Source organism: Eutrigla gurnardus (genome assembly GCF_963514095.1).
Source record: "Eutrigla gurnardus genome assembly, chromosome: 19".
Lineage (NCBI taxonomy): Eukaryota > Metazoa > Chordata > Actinopteri > Perciformes > Triglidae > Eutrigla > Eutrigla gurnardus.
This window is the reverse complement of record NC_139930.1, coordinates 22,285,948-22,305,527: the sequence shown is the minus strand read 5'-3', so window position 1 is coordinate 22,305,527 and position 19,580 is coordinate 22,285,948. Positions and strand designations below refer to the sequence as shown.

At 45.0% G+C, this 19,580-nt stretch overlaps 1 protein-coding gene across 2 annotated transcripts in view; it reads right to left on the bottom strand.

Annotated features, from left to right (window-relative positions):
* ttc28 (tetratricopeptide repeat domain 28) overlaps nt 1-19,580 on the bottom strand; it is an 88,213-nt gene that overhangs the window by 3,193 nt on the left and 65,440 nt on the right. Inside the window, exons 9-31 of one of the 2 annotated variants that reach the window (XM_084036069.1) lie at nt 17,586-17,936; nt 17,312-17,483; nt 16,687-16,855; nt 16,170-16,330; nt 15,582-16,070; nt 14,125-14,317; nt 13,921-14,001; nt 13,255-13,507; nt 10,021-10,130; nt 9,319-9,448; nt 8,944-9,171; nt 7,337-7,508; nt 5,542-5,682; nt 5,301-5,445; nt 5,047-5,226; nt 4,385-4,944; nt 3,988-4,235; nt 3,559-3,683; nt 2,193-2,270; nt 1,960-2,119; nt 1,704-1,780; nt 758-781; nt 434-563 (exon numbers count right to left, since the gene is read on the bottom strand). In XM_084036069.1, the coding sequence (XP_083892195.1) occupies nt 434-563; nt 758-781; nt 1,704-1,780; nt 1,960-2,119; nt 2,193-2,270; nt 3,559-3,683; nt 3,988-4,235; nt 4,385-4,944; nt 5,047-5,226; nt 5,301-5,445; nt 5,542-5,682; nt 7,337-7,508; nt 8,944-9,171; nt 9,319-9,448; nt 10,021-10,130; nt 13,255-13,507; nt 13,921-14,001; nt 14,125-14,317; nt 15,582-16,070; nt 16,170-16,330; nt 16,687-16,855; nt 17,312-17,483; nt 17,586-17,936 (4,377 nt within the window). The remainder of the gene's footprint in view (nt 1-433; nt 564-757; nt 782-1,703; nt 1,781-1,959; nt 2,120-2,192; nt 2,271-3,558; nt 3,684-3,987; nt 4,236-4,384; nt 4,945-5,046; nt 5,227-5,300; nt 5,446-5,541; nt 5,683-7,336; nt 7,509-8,943; nt 9,172-9,318; nt 9,449-10,020; nt 10,131-13,254; nt 13,508-13,920; nt 14,002-14,124; nt 14,318-15,581; nt 16,071-16,169; nt 16,331-16,686; nt 16,856-17,311; nt 17,484-17,585; nt 17,937-19,580) is intronic. The other variant, XM_084036070.1, reaches the window with a different exon arrangement.

Here is a 19,580-nt window from a genome sequence, read left to right as displayed (position 1 = left end):
TCTAGTACCTCAGGGACTCTTTCAGATACTTTTACTTACCATTTTATGCTAATTTTTACGTCTAACTCTACATTTCAGATGGGAATATTATCCTTTATGACAATACTATTACAAGTAGTTCAAATGTAGATCTAAATTTGGACGATCAGTGTTGTCAACCAACTGAATTTAAGTTAATTCCAGATAGGACATTTGTGAGAGAAAGGTTAAAAGAGTCAATCGGCGTACTTTTACCTTTGATACAGTTTGTAGTAATGTTTGTAATGGAGTATTTTTACAGAGTGGTATTAGTACTTTTACTACAGTAAATGATCTGAATACTTCCTCCAACACTGGAGATCGAGGGCAACAATACGCGTTTATTCACATTCAATCTCATTCTGACATTGTTAAATGTTTGCTGCACTGTCGGTTTCCTGTCTGGCGGACTCACCGAGTGCAGCGAGGAACTCGTGGCAGCCAGGAAGCCTCCAGAGCTGCACGCTTATCGACACTTGAATGGGAGCGAGTGAAAAGTCTTGGTCTTTGTCTCCCGACTGCAACTGAACCAGCACCTGGTGAAGCTTTGGAGAGGAAAAGTCATTGCTGTTAACAATGCGAAGCGGAAACAGTGAGTTTGTCTGGTTTAACAGGTTCTCATCAAAACCAGGATGGATGCAGCATCCGCTTCTTACAAAACATTCTCTCTTCTCTTTGTGTGCCTGCTTCGACTCGTCTCACACGTTCATTAAACTCAAAGTCATCAGGAAACACTTACCATTCCAACCATGCTTTTCACCGCCTTAGTGAGGTGGTGTATGAGGGAAGAGGAAACACAGCTTTAGTGGTTTATTCCTGCAGAACTAACCTGCAACACCCAGCCATGCACGATGACGATGACACCCGTGATATGGAGGGTTACGGCAAGTGAAGAGGGATGAAACCAGGTGAGTAGTGCCGTGTCCTTTTAATAAAGCTCCACTTGGCTAAAAAGTAACGCGTTTTAACCAATCAGGAGCAAACCAGATGCATTCAAGGGTATAACTTCCACTGGGGATTCATGATTTCAGGTTGGCTTTCAACCTCCCTGAACATTCCCTTTATTGTCCAGCTGTCAAAATCCAAGCAATGAACTTTATGAGCAGTAGTAGAGTTTCTTTCACCCTGGAGGGTCGTCTCTCAGGCTACCTACCTGCAGACTCCACACAGGACTGAAATACCCCCATGACGTTATCTATCAGAGGCTTGCAGGTATCTATACGTCTACCTGTGCCCTTCAATGCATCGCTCAAATAAGAATGTTGGCATGAACCAGTGGTGGAAATACATTTATTCATACATATATATATATGAAGTAAAGAGCATAATTAAACCAGTGGTTCCCGGCCTGTTGCCTTGCGATCTCTTATTACAAAAACATTTTTTTTTCAAAGATCCAAATGCCTCATTTACATAAAGATTCATGGACAAAAGGATGATCCAATATTTCACAAATTAGCTAATTTTAAAAATGAGTGACCCTTTGAGGATCCTGAGCCCTCAGATTGATCTGGTGACCCTCTATAGGATCCTGACCCCTATGTTGGGAACCACTGGACTAAACCACACAACAACTGCAGTTCTTTCACTTTTGACATTTTACAGAAAATACTTCTTATTTATTTTTAAACAATTACTTACTTATGAATGAACTACTGCACTTGGACTACACAACGTGGCCGTACCTTATGGATGAGCTGCTCTCCGGCCTCGGACACTGTGACCAGCTTACATAGAGCCTGCAGAGCTGGAGGAGTGAGACCTGAGGACGGACATGATGGTAATTATACTAATTCAATCATCTTTTGCATCACATTATGTTGCCTGTGTGTTAGATTTTGGAGGGTACAGTCTTCATGGATTCTGGATCCTGGGGTGACTAAACAGGTTGTTATTCCACCAGTGTGGACGACACAAGAGACATTCTGAATAATAGATCACCGAGCAGGGCCTGCAGGGTGGTGCTGCACTGTTGTAGCCGATCCCCGGGGTCGGAGGTGGGGAAGAAAACCGCTGCAGGGAGGCCAGCACCGCTACCGGAGAAGTCCAACCGGAAACCCACCGCAGAGAGGAGGGCCTGCCACCCGGGCACCCCGCCGACCTTCAGAGGACAGAGGGCATTAGTGGGGGACACACAGAGGCATCTAAAGACACAGAGGGGGAGAGAGACAGACCTTGTTCTCTATGCTTTGCTGCGATGTGTACATCGCGTTACACTGGCCGCTCTGAATACGCTGCAAAGACTTCTCAACCTGCAGAGAGAAAGACAAACACTGGTGTTTAACAGGAGCTTACACACGAAATAATCAATAGTGAGCTGTCACAGTTAGTTAGTCCTCTCCGTCTGTGTTCTTATCATCAAAAAGTAAATATTGTCGTGTTATTTAAAGGTTACAATGATTTATTCTCATTCTTGACCATAGACTGTGTATAAGAAGTGGACGTAACCATGGTGACGCCACCCATTTTAGAGAGAAGTAGGACCATTTTCTCATAGACTTCTATACAACCAGAGAGGAGTCGCCCCCTGGTGGCCAGCAGAGAGAAGTAGGACCATTTTCTCATAGACTTCTATACAACCAGAGAGGAGTCGCCCCCTGGTGGCCAGCAGAGAGAATGAAAGTTTAAGGTACTCCAACATTGGCTTCCCTTTTCTGATCTTGGCCTTAATTAAATCAGAGACGTTATTGATTTAGTTTGACATGACTTAATGCTTTATTGGACTTCATCATGAGGCCAAATTTTAGTGTCAGTTTCATCAAAATTTTACAGATTTCACTGATTAGTTGCACCACTTTTCTGAACCCACTGAGCACTGGATTATTTATTAGGCTGCATAAATCCATATTTGATGGTACTAAGAGACAATGATGGACTGAAACAAAAGGATGTACTGATGTGGTGTGAGGAGCTGCCACTGATGGCATTTTGGGAATTTCAACAAGCAGCAGGTTCTCGTGGAGATGTGATTGATGGAGCCGGCTGTATGCTGTACAGAATTCACATTGATTTAAGATAAAAATATCGAAGGAAAGTGATGCAGAAGTGCAGAGGGAAGACAACGTGCTGAGAAATGCAATTTCTGGTGACTGTAGATCATGAAACCGAGGGAGGGGATGAGAAAGCACTGTGATATGGAACCAAAAGATCTGACATCAGGAAAATGTAGAAAAGTTTAGGCTGTTAGATTTTTATTATGCATCAACGTAAAATGAGACGGGATTTTACTGCTGTTGTTGGTTGAAGTGGCGCTGTAACTAATTGCTTTACTTTATAAATTAATTTCCTGATTATTTGCAAATGATTGATTGTGCGTAAAATTTCAGAATAAAAGTGACACCTTCCAAACATCAATATTAATAAAAAAATATTCAAGAAAGTAAAACACAAACGCAGCAAATCTTCACATTCGAGTAGCTGGAACCATGACATTTTTATCATCAAAAATATTTTGTTTAAATTATTATTTCATTTTCTGTCTTTCAATTAATCAACTAATCATGTTTAAAACGTATAAATGATTAATTTACAAACTCTCACCAGATGGAGCAGCACTCTGAGGGCGTCTCTGGCCCTCTCTGGGTACTGGAGGATCTCGGCCAGGGCTTGTCCAACCAGAGACATGGGGCTGTTCAGCTTCACATCACTACCAATCAGCATGTACCCTGAAGGAAAACACCGATATTAATATAAATGATGATGAACGGTTGTGGTGCTGCTGGTTATCTATCTAATAATTATCTGCTGCTAAATGAATGCTCTGAATGTCTTATATTTTGCTTTTAAATAGACTAATATGTGGGATAGCTGTGAGCACGTTCCCTGCCTGAAATGACTCAAACATCAACTAGTAGGAAGGAAATCATCATAATTGTTTTATAATTGCTGCTTCATTTCCGGCCGTCTACATGCAGTTATTCCCCCCCCTGTAATGACCAATAATTATATACACCCCTGGTGTTTGCTCACCAGCCCAGTTGGAGGGGTGGGAGAAGTGCTTGCTGCCCTGCAGTGACTTCATGGCCTCCGTCAGAGCTGCGCTGGCTTTGGTCCCGTTGAGGAGCGCCGAGTAGAAGGTGTGTGTGAAGAGCTTGGAGGCAGCTATGGGTACAGGCCAGAGAGAGACGCACACACACTGGACGCCTGCAGCCAAGAAGGCTCGGGTCAGACCCACCAGGCCGTCGGCCGTCACCCTGCTGCTGGACTCTGGGTACAACCTGCGGTGGAGAACAGTCCAATAAAAACAAGCTCAAACAGAATAAGACGGGCTCACAAAAGGCAGCACCCAACAGAAAAGTCTACAGCCCTGATTTAAGAGGAGTGAGAGTTGCAGCGGACCTGCAGCATAAATCAAAGTGACAAATACCTCAGAACCACCAGTTTGACGGTCAAGCACAGGTCCAGGATATCAGCAGCAGTGAGGAGGAAGTCGTGAAGCGGCGGACTGTCACACACGCTCTCCATGTCGCACACGCTTTCCCCGTCTTCGCTCGTTTCCTCTGCTCCTCTGAGTCTCTCCGGGCTGCTGTGACTTTTTACGAACGAGCCTTTCATCTTTCCCCCCAGACCGGCGGCCTCGCCCGAGGTCGACCCACCACACGGGGACCTCTCCCTGGGTCGCTCCCCGCCATGCTCCTGGTTGGGGGCGAGCACCAAGGCGGCGAGCTTCCAGGATATGTGAGTTGCGAAGTGAACGCACTCCGCCTGAGTCAGAGCGGCGAGCACTCGCTCCTTCGTGGCATTGGCTCCAGTGAGGGGATGACATCCCATCTGTTCCCCCAGCCACAGAGCTTCGTCCTGGGCCGAAGGTAAAGGGCCCCACAACCAGCGGTCCATCACAGAGGGGGGCAGGCGAGGAGCCCCAACCACCGCAGCCACTGAACCTCCATCGGAGCAGAGTAAGGGCCCACCGCGGCGAGGATGAGGCTGTTTAACACAGGTAATCAGATCATAATGTCGTCTTTTTCTCCTCCAAAATACACATTACAGTTTGAATTCAAGACCTTTTTAAAAAGATGATTTGCACACCTTGATTGTGGCTCCCAGGCTGCCTAAAGAAGGTACAGATAGGAGGCTGAACCTCTCATAAAGGTACTCATTGGAGGAGCTGCCTTTGAGCAAGGCAAACGGGATCAGGTACAATTCTCCCTCCAGCACTAAGACGAGCTGTTTGTGTCGGCCCACCGGTCCACTGTTGTGCATCAGGCCCTGGACCCAAAGAAGACATGAGGTTAAAGAGGAAATGATGGTGATGCTGGTGGTGTTGTAGGCGGGAGACTCACCCCTTCCATCGGTGCTATGAGTAAGTCATAGAGGGCTCGTAGGGGAGGTTTGCTGATGTTACTGGGCCGGTAGGGAGGAGATGATGCGCTGTCCTTCGACGGAGACACAGTGGCGCTGTAGAGACTCGTCATGCTCTGACAGCTTCTGTTTAAACACACATTCACAGATTGAAAGCAATCAAATAACAACCGTCGCCATCGAGCTGTGCCGAGCGTGGCGAAAAACCAACCAAGGTCCGACCTGTTAAAGAGGTTATTCCTGGACACCATGCGGAGGTAGCCGGTGGGGTCGGTGGCCGAGGTCAGTTTGTTGTTCAGCTCCTCGAACTGTTGCTCTAGCAGATCTCCGGCTTCGCTCTCCGTCTCACTGCTGGAGGAAACTCTGCCAAGTCCACGGCAGACGGTAAGTGAAAGTATTAATACCACAGTGAATATACTCACTACAAGAAGGAGTCCTGCATTCAACGTCTCACTTAGTTCTTGTGTGAGAACGAGATTGTCTTTGGTAGAAATTTAGTAAGTTCTATATATAGGAACTTAATTGATTTGTGGCACAATTTTTCAATAACATACTTTTTTACTCTTGGGAGGGAAAGGATTTTCAAGTTAAAGGCTGACGTCCAAGTGAAGTCACGAGTCGCTGGCGTTAAAGTCCAAATGGAATTTGTGACTCGAGGCCAAGTCATGCGACCTCTGACACGAACCCACTTCAAACGCGCTATTTTTGAGGATAAAAACAGGAAGCAACAGCAACATTTAGCGTGTTGGCGGTAACACCTCTTCAAGAGAATGACGAGTCTCTTCACAGCAATTAATCACCACACTCGGGCTTTATGCAGCGGGCCGATGGCACTCACAGCCCGCCATTAGCAAACACCATTACTTTTTATGGGATCTTCTGGCTGCACTTCTTGCAGCTCGGGGAGGTTTGATTTGTGTTGAAATGGCTGTTTTCTACTTGTTAGAGGGTTGTAAAACTCCTCTGGCGGGTTGGAAATATGTGCAAATACTTTTCACGCCGCGGATGAGCAGGATTCATAATCATCACGTGCGAGTGGAGGGAGGCTCCAACACCCAGAGACACGGCGAGCCGCTGCCGGGTACCGCGACCTCGCTCGCTGCAGCAAAGTTCCACGGAAAGACGGCGTGCAGTTTGTGTGGGGGAACATCTGCTGACACGACGACTCGCGGTGGTGATTTACAAAGTCGCCCAGCGTTGCCAACCGAGGCCCGAAGTTGCGGGCGGGATAATTGAGTGGAAGGAAATATGGCAGCGGAGAGCAGGAGGAAAAGGAAGACGGATGACATGCAGCATGGAGCTCCTCGTCGTCGCCTCGCTGTGTTTTAATGAGTCTCTGTGAGGCTCGGCGTGATCGAGTTCAGCCGGTTCACCATCGCATCGTCCGAGGTGAACACGGTCACACGGAGTCGTGGAGAAGTCCTCAAAAGCTTTACTTAAAAGAGTCAAAAACGATTAAACTGTGACTGTTCTACTATTATTTATTCTATTATTAGATCATGATGACTCAGCATTAATGTGACAGCAGGATTTTACTGTTGGTGGAGCTCATTTTGAATTATTAACGAACGACGGAGACAAAGAAGAAGATGAAATCAGAAAAAGAGAACAAGAAAACAACAAAGAAAACGATAAAGAAGACAATGACGAACAAGAGAATTCATTTATCAATCCACTAATTGATTGATTAATCGACTCATCATTTCAGCTCTATTTGTTTAAATATTGTTTAATTTTGTAACTTTTTGTATGTTTCATCTAAAAAGTAACTAAAGCTGTCAGATAAATGTAGTGAAATAAAAGTACAGCAGTTAAATAGATGCATGTAGTTACATTCCACCACCACTAAGGAACCCAGAACACAGTAGAGCTGAGGATCATGGGAATCATGGGATCATGGGAACTTGTTTCAGTGTGCAGAGTTTTGATGATTCTTGGATTGAATCTGTGTTTTAGTTTCAGTTTTCCTTCTTTTGGTGAATATTTGTACAAATGTGACTAAAGACGAAATAAAAACCTGCTGTAGTGGCTGTCCACTCCCAGAGCCTCCCTGGCGTTGCAGATGAACTGCTCCAGAGACTGTGGACCTCCTCCTCCTCCACCCTGCGGACTCCCACCACCACCACCACCATCCTGGAAGTCCTCCAGTCCGGCCTCTCCGAGATAGACCTCGTTAAACTTCACAATGCCTGTTTTCAGCAAGGTCATGAGTGAATTAGTGGCTAAAATAACAATAAGAATAATTAAGACTGTGGCAAAGATCCACTTTAAAGGCGCTGCAAAACATAGCCTGCATACAAAACTTCTCCAAACTCTAGATCTTAATTATTAACAAGGCTAAAAGTCTAAAGCTGAAGTACAAGTGGATCTGAGAAGCTGATGGGGCGGCAAATAAGACGTGCTTTTCCTTTCCCCCTGAGGACGCGCCCTCCGGGGTAAAAGGAAAGGACTTCACTAAAATCCAAAGGTTCATGCACAAATGTCCTCAAATGTCATGACAGTTAAATTATGGGATACGTGTACACAAGGTTGACATTTTGGTGCCAAAGGGCGAGATCAAGAGGAGTCCAGAATAAAAGGGTTCATCCGCCGAGGACAAAGAGTGACCTCGGTAAATGTCATGGCAATCAACCATTAGATGGTGGTCCGGTTCCAGAGTCCACCGTTTAGCATTCAGGACTTTAACATTAATAAATAATCCATTTGAAACGAATAAACCACAGCAAATTTGCACATGGATGTCGAATACAGTACGTTATCTTATGTTTATATTTTAGAATATAGTTGTTTTGGATAACCGTCGACACCTTCCTTTCCAATTAGTGATTAATAAAGTCCATCCATTAATTTACGGCAGCACGCCAGACGGAAGATCAAAGTGGCATTTTGTGTCGTATATGCCATGAACAGAATTAATAATAATAATAATAATAAAAAGCACATTGAGAAGTGTGCTATATAAATTAAATGTACACTTTTTATTACTATTATTGTTGGTAATAAATGTATTATTATTATTATCATTATCATTATATAATCATTATATTTTAGTTTCTATAAGGTTTTATGTTGGGGAATACTCTTCTTTGTTATAATGAAAAATGGAAAAGTAACTCAGGGACTGATGTAGGAGGTTAACGGGAAGTGGACAGAGTTCAACTTTTGTCCAGATGGTGGCACTATAGGAGAAGTCATGAAATATGAATTATTACAGTTTACTTTCTTTGCAAGGTGAACAGAGCATATTCTCAATGAGTGTGTGGTGTGTTTCAGTGTGTGTGTGTGTGTTTCAGTGTGAGTGTGTGTGTGTGTATGTGTGTGTGTGTGTGTGTGTTTCAGTGTGTGTGTGAGTGTGTGTGTGTGTGTGTGTGTGTGTGTGTGTGTATGTGTGTGTGTATGTGTGTGTGTGTGTGTTTCAGTGTGTGTGTGAGTGTGTGTGTGTGTGTGTGTGTGTGTGTGTGTATGTGTGTGTGTGTGTGTGTGTGTGTGTGTGTGTGTGTGTGTGTGTGTGTGTGTGTGTATGTGTGTGTGTGTGTGTGTGTGTGTGTGTATGTGTGTGTGTATTTGTGTGTGTGTGTGTGTGTGTGTGTTTCAGTGTGTGTGTGTGTGTGTGTGTGTGTGTACCTGTCCCTGGAGATATGAGCCAGCTGTACAGGAAGCCTCCAGCCAGAGAGTAGTAGAGCACCATGGCCCTCTGCCCGTTGACCGTCTCCAGGATGTGCTCCACAGTGACTGGGATGTAAGGGTCAGAGGTCGCCGCCTGCTGACTCCCTTTCTGCCGCTCAACCAGGAGGTCGGCGAAGGCTCGCGTTCGCCCTCGCTCTGCTATGGCGAGCGCCTCGTCATGCCGCCCTGAGACGAAATAAAACAGGAGGAGTTATCACTCACACGTCAGCTGATAGTCTGTGCATCACTGACAGGCACTGAGAGGGAAAGGTGAGAACGTCGTGACGCTCAGTGAGTCACGCCCGTGAAAAATAAAAAGCACAAGAGGTTCACCGAGGCTGACGAGGACTCTCTGGAGAGCCTGGTACGAGCTGGTCTGCAGATCAAACAGGGAAAGCTTGCAGTCGGTGCTGTGCTGCGTCTCGTGACGGATCGTCTCAAACAACACGGACGCTCTGTACAACTGAAACACACGGAGCAAACAAACTGGTACTCAAACACACCGTCAAACTGTTTTCTGAAGAACACACATATATGTTTATATATATATATTATTATATTTATGTGTCACCAGTTTGGATGTAAAACATGTGACTTTAAAGCAGGAGATCTGAGCATGTTGTTACATTAATAACCACTGGGGGGCACTACAAATACACAATTAGATGTGAAGCTTCTCTCTATCAAACTTAACTATGGATGGTTACTCATAATAATGAAAATAACAACAGCCAAACAAACATGGTGTCAATACAAACGATTGGTAGAATCAGCGTTTATCTAGTTTGTAATGAACCTGCAGTAGCAAATCAAGAAGTGTTGAATGTTTATCCATCAGTATGGAAATAAATAAATGTGCAATTATGTCTACATTTATTTAGATTTAATGTTGGCTTAAATACCCCCTCTGTATGCACACACACACACACACACACACACACACACACACACACACACACACACACACACACACACACACACACACACACACACACACACACACACACACACACACACACACACACACACACCGACCTGGTGCTGAGCCTCCTCCAGGTTTCCTCCGGCCCACAGTGACAGGCCGAGGCGATGGCGTATCTTGGCTTCGTCTTCTCTGCGGGCCAACTGCTCTGCCAGACGCAGACCTGAGGAGGAGAGAGAGGAGATCAGACTTGGAAAATCATCTCTCTGACAGTCGAGACAACTGTTGCTGTGTTGAAGCCAACTCCAGCCCGGAGCGCCGTTCTTTCCCCCGCTCGCTGCTCCTTTTGTCTTCCTCTGCCGCGGACTTTTACATCCCGCTGACTCCGACTCAAAGATCTCGTCTTCCCTCTGCTCTCCGGTTTGTCTCAGATTTGTTTCATCTCCCTCGCTGCGAGTCGTGGCGGCTTGTAATTAGTTCTCATTAGGGCTCTCTAGATTGAGCCGAATCTCATCAAACATCAAGTTTTGATTTACTCTGCCTGTCTCTCTCTCTGGGTGTCTGGCCTTGTGATGTTCTGTAGCTGCAGTTTCCCTCCGTCGGTTGAGGAGGTTAATTGGAGGCACGAATACGAATGTTTCTCCGTCCTCACTTCAACTCCGAGCCGAGTTCCTCGCTGCTTGTTGAGCTAATGATCAATTAAAATCCAGAGGATCCGTGAGTTTAGGGACAAGCCGTCACCGCGTCTTACAAGGCCGATGAAGGAGTCATGGATGAACCCAAACATGTGTTACATGTTTTTCAGCTCAGCCTTAGTTGGGATGTGACATTATGACACAATGGGCCCCTGGGAGCAGACCTGCAAAAGGGCCCTGCAGCTCTCCTTGATAGGGGCAAGTTGTGTTGTGTCTCTATGGGGTTGTTTTATGTCCCTCTATGGTCATTTTATGTCTTTTTCTATTCATTTTGTCTCTGCAGCTGTTTCCCCATCTCTTTGCAGTCATTTTGTGTCTCATTGAGGTCACTTGTGTCTCATTGAGGTCATTTGTGTCTCATTGAGGTCGCTTTGGGTCTCTTTGCAGTCATTTTGTGTCTCATTGAGGTTGTATTATGTCTCATTGAGGTTGTTTTGTGTCTCATTGAGGTCGTGTTGTGTCTCATTGAGGTCATTTGTGTCTCATTGAGGTCATTTGTGTCTCACTGAGGTCGTGTTGTGTCTCTTTGCAGTCATTTTGTGTCTCATTGAGGTCGTTTTGTCTCATTGAGGTTGTTTTGTGTCTCATTGAGGTCGTTTTGTGTCTCATTGAGGTCATTTATGTCTCATTGAGGTCATTTTGTGTCCCATTGAGGTCATTTTGTGTCCCATTGAGTCATTTTGTGTCTCATTGAGGTCATTCTGTGTCTCATTAAGGTAATTTGTGTCTCATTGAGGTTGTGTTGTGTCTCTTTGCAGTCATTTTGTGTCTCATTGATGTCGTTTTGTGTCTCTTTGAAGTCGTTTTGTGTCTCACTGAGGTCGTGTTGTGTCTCATTGAGGTTGTTTTGTGTCTCATTGAGGTTTTATTGTGTCTCATTAAGGTAATTTGTGTCTCATTGAGGTTGTGTTGTGTCTCTTTGCAGTCATTTTGTGTCTCATTGATGTCGTTTTGTGTCTCTTTGCAGTCGTTTTGTGTCTCATTGAAGTCGTTTTGTGTCTCATTGAGGTTGTTTTGTGTCTCATTGAGGTTGTATTGTGTCTCATTGAGGTCATTTGTGTCTCATTGAGGTTGTTTTGTGTCTCTTTGCAGTCGTTTTGTGTCTCATTGAGGTCATTTGTGTCTCATTGAGGTCGTTTTGTATCTCATTGAGGTCGTTTTGTGTCTCATTGAGGTCATTTGTGTCTCATTGAGGTCGTTTTGTATCTCATTGAGGTCGTTTTGTGTCTCATTGAGGTCGTTTTGTGTCTCTTTGAGGTTGTTTTGTATCTCATTGAGGTCGTTTTGTGTCTCATTGAGGTCGTTTTGTGTCTCTTTGAGGTTGTTTTGTATCTCATTGAGGTCATTTGTGTCTCATTGAGGTCGTTTTGTGTCTCTTTGAGGTTGTTTTGTATCTCATTGAGGTCATTTGTGTCTCATTGAGGTCGTTTTGTATCTCATTGAGGTCGTTTTGTGTCTCATTGAGGTCGTTTTGTGTCTCTTTGAGGTTGTTTTGTATCTCATTGAGGTCATTTGTGTCTCTTTGAAGTCGTTTTGTGTCTCACTGAGGTTGTTTTGTGTCTCATTGAGGTCGTTTGTGTCTCATTGAGGTCGTTTTGTATCTCATTGAGGTCGTTTTGTATCTCATTGAGGTCGTTTTGTGTCTCTTTGAGGTTGTTTTGTATCTCATTGAGGTCATTTGTGTCTCATTGAGGTCGTTTTGTGTCTCTTTGAGGTGGTTTTGTGTCTCTTCCTGGCTCGTACATGTCTCTCTGAGTGATATTTTACAGGTGAAGGCCATTCTTTGTTCCAGCAGGATTATTTCCCAACAAGAAAGCAGTTTTGAATCTAGAAACACATGAGACGGCTGTGCATGTGTTTGAAAGAGTGGTTAAGTTGGAGGAGAAGTTGAATCAAACAGGCTAATGGAAACCACACTGCAGGGTAAACACCACAGTGGTGATATTCTATTAACTTGTGTCAGACTCATAAATACCTTTCATGCTTCTGGATGGTCTCACAAATACAACTCACATTGTTCTCAGGCCTCAACTACTCCCACTTTTTAATAAGATACACACATGTAGATTCAAGTATGTGAGGCTAAAGCTGTGACTCACTTTTTTCCTCACTTTGTATCACAAGTGGAGAGTTTATTGATTCTTCAATAAACTTTCCATTTCATAACTGATTATCGTTTAGTGTTGAGGCTGTTCTGGTCATATTTATCAGGTATTTTTATGGACGTGGTCATCAGTCACTTGTAAATACACGTGTTCTTAAAGGCTTTCATGAATGTGCAGCATCTGTGGAACTGTGTGTGTATTTGAATTTTTGTGAAAATGATGCATCGATGAATCCATTAGATCATCAATAGAAGACTAGATGGAAAGGAATTAATTTCATGCACTGTTAGGATACTGATGATATTTCACAGACCAAACAACTGAGACAATAACAGGCAGTTTAATCACTAAAGAGAACAACAGTTTGTTTTGTTTTCAACATTACAAGCTTGTTTTCTTCTGATTAAAAAAATAATTGTTCCATCATCAGAGAAGATAATTCAATGATTTCATCAAAGCATTCACATTAACATTATTCTCATGGCCCAGTTTTGAGATGATCCCAACAAGACTGAAGGGGCTTTCCAACGCTGCTGAACCTTCTTACCTTCCTGCAGGTACATCACAGCCTGGGCATAGTTTTGCAGTGCATGGTGTGTCCTCCCCAGGCTCCCGTAGGCGAGGGTTTTAGCGATCAGATCATTGGTCTGCGCCGCCACACTCAGGTGCTGCTCCTGGAAGACCACGGCCCGCTCATACTTCCCCAGAGCTTCGTAGGTCAGTCCCAGGTTGCCGTAGGCTCGACCCTGGCTCCTCACGCACCCCGTCTGCTCCGCTATATCCAGAGCCCTCTGGTGCCACTGCAGCAGGAGAGCTCCGTTACTAAAGGGACTAGTTTCACATCTTGGGACTTCCAATTATACGCTATGTTGACGAGATGAGAAGATGGATACCATTCTCATGTATGTATGGTAAATATGAAGCTACAGCTGGTTAGCTTAGCTTAGCTTAAAGACCGGAAACAGGGAGAAACAGCTAGCTTGGCTCGGTCCAAAGGGAACTAAATCTATCTACGTGACAACTCGTGGTTTATGTTCCTGGAGTCCCTGCAGGATGGACCGAGCTGGGCTAGCTGTTTGCCCCTGCTTACAGTCTTTATGCTAAGCTAAAGCCAGCTAGCCGTGGCTTCAGACATCTTCTCATACCTTGGCAAACACAAAATGTCAAACTATTCCTTTAAGTGACGACAGACGTATTATGAATGTGCACGAACCTGCAGCGCCGTCTCGTTGTCTGCCATCAGCTGGTAAACGCCTCCAAGTGCATCGCTCGCCTCAGCTTCCAGGGATTTATCCTGCAAGTTAGAGCAGCTTTTACTACGTCTTCATTTTTGTGGATAACTTACTTTTCATTTCTCACACTCGAGAAGAGAGAAATCGGAAGTTGAAACGAGAAACTTCTGCAGGTAGATCCTCACCCCCGCTGTGTGTGCGATGTTGAGCTGGTGTTCCAGGCAGGAGAGGGACTGCTCGTAGTTGCCCAGCTGGCTGTGTAACGTGCCCAGCTCCCCGTAAGCCTGAGCCTTCCCCCCTCCTTCGCCACCCAGCTCATGGGCCACCACCAGCCGCTTCTCAAAGCACACCAACGCCTGCTGGAGGCTCCCTATGGACCTGCAGAGAGGGGAGCTCGTCATCATCTCGTTTGTGATGTTAGAAAGTACACACCGGGGTTTCCTGCTATCCAGAGGGACACGTGTGAGCAATTTAAGGCGGCAAACAATAAGAGGTTAATAATTTAGATTACGAGCTGAAATAAGAAACAGTTTCCTAGGAGAGAAAAGAGTAAAAGTACATCTACAGAGGTTCACTGAGATAAATCAGCGACTGTACTTTCACCCTCCAGAGAGCCAGAGGAGACGAGAGCAGACGGATAAAGGAAACCCACCATTAAGCCTTGTTCTTCTGCTGTCAGTGAACATTACTTGTGTGGTTTCACATGAGAAACGTGGGGATTTACTCTCTGCTGCTGCTTGTTACCATGAATGAATAATGATTATTTTCACTATGATCACTAATTTAAAATGTGTGTGCTTGAGGCGAGAAGAGCTCTTTGGAGATTTGTGCATGAAAGGTTGTCCTGATAAATCCAAAAAAGTGTGAGAGAATAGAACATATATGTATGTATATATATATATATATATATATATATATATATATATATATATATATATATATATAGTGTATGACATCATAACACAGAAAAGTGTGAAACTGAGAGGCTGCGAGCTGCAGTTACAGACTAAACGTTACAAGAGCATGTTAGTAAGTATATAATCCTGTTTCCGTGATTGGAATTCATTTAAAAACACTGTAATATATGCAAATTGTGTGCTGGAAAATTAAAAATACTAATTCAATTAGTTTAACACCTTCTGAAATACACTTACTGGGACAGGCCTTTCATTTCCTTTGCAGAAAACTTGGAAATTGTTTATTCAAATCACTATGAAAATATCAAATAACATTCTAGTTCCGAGTCATTCGTGAAGCCCCGGACAGTTAACGACACGCGTTATACGACCCGACACCACTCACTATCCTCTAATCGAGGATAAGAATAAGCATCTCTTTTGTCTCTCTTGTACTCTGCTGGTAAATCTGAATTAATCATACTTTGGTGCTCACGGTTTCTGTAAAATGAACCAAACGTTTGTGGATTAGCTTTTAATTCATATCATGTGCTACGGCTCACTGCAGCCTCAGATAGAGCGACTAAATACAAATGAAAGTAGTTCAACTTTCTTGCCGAGAGTTCGATGACAGGATCGACGACATGTTTATGTTTGTACGGAAAATATGAAGCTTACCTGAAAGGCATTTAACGTAGGTTTAGGTGGTTTTGATCATCCAACTCTTTGAAAGCGTGTTTTCTTACCTGTGCGCGCTGCCGAGTCCCTTGTAGGCTTTCTCCTGGTCCTGGACATGGTTGAGACTCTGAGCCACCGTCAGGTACTTCTCATAGTACTGAATGGCCTCCTCATAGTCTCCCAGAGCGTCATAGCAGTCTGCCAGGTTCCCATAGGCCCTGCCTCGGTCCAGCATGCTCTCCGTCCCACTCAGCTGCTCCAGCATGGCCAGCTGCTGCTCAAAGTAGCCAATAGCTTCCTCAAACACACACATGTTCATCTTGGTGATGCCCATGTTCCCGTGGACCTGGGCCTCCAGGCGAGCGTCCCTGAGGCCCTGCGCCAGGCCCAGCTGGGCCTCGTAACACTGGAAGGTCGTAGCGTAGTCTCCCAGGGCCATGTGCACGGCTGCTAGGTGGCCCAGGGCGCGGCACTCCCCCTGCTGGTCAGCTAGGTGCTTTCGGACGGTGAGTTCCTGGCTGTGGTAGGACAAGGCCGCGTCCAGCTGGCGCAGCAGCCTGAAGGACAGGTGAGAGAAAAAGGAAGAGCACACTGGTGAAAATCTCCGTCGACTTTATGAGGGCCGTCAAATTAAGCGATGACAAGCGGGCCCTGACCTGTGGACTGATCCGAGTGCAGAGTAGGCGTCGGCCTCCATCTTCTGATCGCTGACCTGCTGAGCCAGACTTAACTGCTGCTGGTAGAACCTCACAGCTCCCTGAAGATCGCCCCGACAAACACACACATCGCCCAGGTTCCCGAAGGCCCTGAAGACCGCCTGCTGACAAACACAACCACATGATTAACCACCACTTCCTGTGTACAGAGAGGAGAAGACATGGCCCTTCACGGGACCTCATTTCAGGAAAAATATGTACCATAGTGGAGGGCGAGAGACAAATATGCTTTCAATGTTTGAATTGTAGCATGAAGTGTAAGACTGAAATCTGAAGACTTTCCAAACAAAAGTGGTCTCGCTCCTTCTTTCACGACTTTCTGGACTTGAAAAGAGTCTCATTTAAATTGACAAACACCATGTGTGCAATTCAAATATGTATTTTTCACATATTTTTTCTGCAATAAGGTCGGGACACAGGGAGCGGGGTACGATACAGCAGTATAGTGGTAGGTGACCTGTGTGTTATCCAGGGATTGTGCCAGAGACAGCAGGTATCTCTGACACTCCTCCGCTTTCTTGTACTCCCCCAGTGCTTTGTGGGCCAGACCCAGGTTACAGTAGGCCTTCGCCTGGGCCAATTTGTCCTGGAGGTCCTTGGCCAAGGCCAGGTCCTGCTCATAATACCTAGGAAACGGTTGAAAACATGTAAAGCATGACATAAGAACACAAGCTGGAAAAGCATGACGTTCATATTCACAAAAGATGCAGCACAGAGGAAAATTAATTCATGTACATTTTTATAGTCAGTGTCATTGACCCCCTAGATACAGTGTACGTTCGGACTGTGCTTCATCCAGATGTTCATCGACACAATAAGATGTTAAGAATCGGGCCTTATTCCGAATGGAGCATTTTCTGATTAAGACGATTAAGATTTAAGATTTAGGATTTTTTTTAAACATTTATGACAGGTTGGCGACAGCCGACGGTCTGCAGAGCTTGAGTACAGATGCACGGCCAGAACATCCAAAACACACCTACTTTAAATCTTTATGAAGGATATCAACAGGTTTTATTGGATGTTCACAAATGTCACAACAACGGTGAGAATAGGGAAAAAAGAGGACTTTGGTGTCTGACCTGACTGCGTCTCGGTACTGTCCCAGGCAGTAGTGAGCGTAGCCGAGGTTGTGGCAGACCTTCCCCTCTCCCTCCAGGTCCTGCAGGCCTGGAGCCAGAGCCAGGTACTGCTGGTAGTACGGTAAGGCCTGAGCGTATTCCCCTCTCCAGCTGTGGAAGTTGCCCAAGTTTGCTGCAAAGAGGAAACAACATTTTGTGAAAAGAGAGAAAAAAAGAAAGAAAAAGAGTGCAGAGGACTTCATTCCCTGCAGCGTCTCCCTCCCGTCTCGCTTACCGAGTGCTCTGGCTTCGCTCTGCGAGTCCTGGAGCTCTCGTGCGATGGTGAGATGGTGAAGGTAGTGCTGCAGGGCTCGGTCGTGAGCGCCCAGCGCCTGGTAGGCCACGGCCAGGTTGCCATGCGTGGAGGCCTGGGACGGACGATCGTTCACCTCCAGGGAGATCTGGAGCTCTTGTCGGTGGTAGCGGACGGCTTGGTCGTAGACGCCGAGGGCGTGATAGGCGTTGCCCATGTTACCGTAGGCCCGGCCCTGTGCGGCGTAGTCACTCAGCTCCTGGGCGAAGGACAGGTGAGATTTGTGGAGCTTCAGCGCCGTCTCGTAATCCCCCTTCATCTGGTGGATGATGCCTGAGATGGCGTTAGAAGAGGGAAGATATTAGAGGTCGTAGGACAAGCTAAAATGCTTGTTTTATGAATGGAGTCTGGATTGATGGGTGCCAGGCTTTGCTAACATTGTAGCTGCTCTATCAACACATAAAATAACGTCATCTAGACATGAACACGGCAGCAACCTCGTCTCTGGTCTGGTCTCTCTTATGATACAGTGACGACAGGAGGAGAATCTCAGTGTAGTCTCAAGCAAATCAGACAATCCAAGTCCTGGTTGTTGAGACTTAAGTTTTAAAGTCTGCAGCAACTCTGACGAGTACATCCAACATTCATGTAATCAGCAGTGAACACCAAACACAGCTTGCCGCGCTGCATGCTGGGAAATCACAAACACGGCAAATTCCCAAAATGATGCACTGAGATATAAATAACCAGCAAGCAGAGAAAACGTGTACATGTAAGACACGAGTGTACAGCAGTAAATCACACAAACAAAAAATCCAATAATATCTTCAACATGCAGAGATCCAGAGTCGTCGTCGTCTCACTGCCCCGGGAAAAGAAACCGGAAAACTCACGTCCCAGTGGCCTTCACCAAACTGGTTTACTGAGCTGAAGTGTTGGAAGAAAGAAGAGTTAAAGAAGAAGCTCGAGACACAAGAGAGGAAGAAGGGAGGAGAGTTGACAAAGTTGAACACGAGTTGCAGTTTTAAGAAGGCAACTCAATACTGAGCAATGCAGCCATTGATGCTGCTCAGCCTCACAAGCAGGTTATAGGTTACTGTCTATAGGAGGTGGACGTCGTCATGGTGACGTCACCCACTGGTCTGTGGACTATTAAATCAAGAGAGAAGTAGGGTCATTTTCTCATAGACTTCTATACAATCAGAGAGGAGTCGCCCCCTGATGGCCAGCAGAGAGAATGACAGTTTAAGGCACTTCAGCGTCTTTTCAGAACCGTAGGCTGAAGCCTGGATGACACACAAGCCTCTTGTGTGTGTTTTTTTAACGGAAGCCATCATCTTCTCTCTTACAGTTATGGTGTTTACTTGGACGCCAACAGCCTGATTATAACCAGATTGAGGTAAAACTGTGATTATTGCAACTGTCGTCTAAACACCTTAATTGGGTTATCGCCGTCTAATTTAGGTCCAAATAGGAGTGAAACTCGATTTACAGGATTGGATTACATTTACACCTCCCAAAGTATTTTTTTTTACCATTTCATCTGATTTGAACGTAACAGAAAAGTCCTGAAGGGGAAACTGCACACAAAAGCAGAGTTACATACACATAATTCATACTGGACTCCCTGTTGCTGTGCAGTTTTCAGGACACTAAGAAATATATATATCAATGCTTGCATTCATTTAGTATTTGAGCACAAATGCAAGTGTAAACCATCACCGACACAAAGCTTCAGAAAGTTAATCAACGATGACATTGTTTTTACACACGGAGCACATTAATGATAAAAAACGCTTCAACACAATAATAAAATGGATGCTGAATTAAAAACAAACAGGAGAACAAAAGAATAATAAAAACTGAGTGAACAAAAGCAGTTAATTAAAAACGAATAATTGTGTCTTTAATTGGCATATTAAACATGGTATTCACGCTCTGTGAAACTGGTTAACAACCAAAAAGAGGAACGATGAA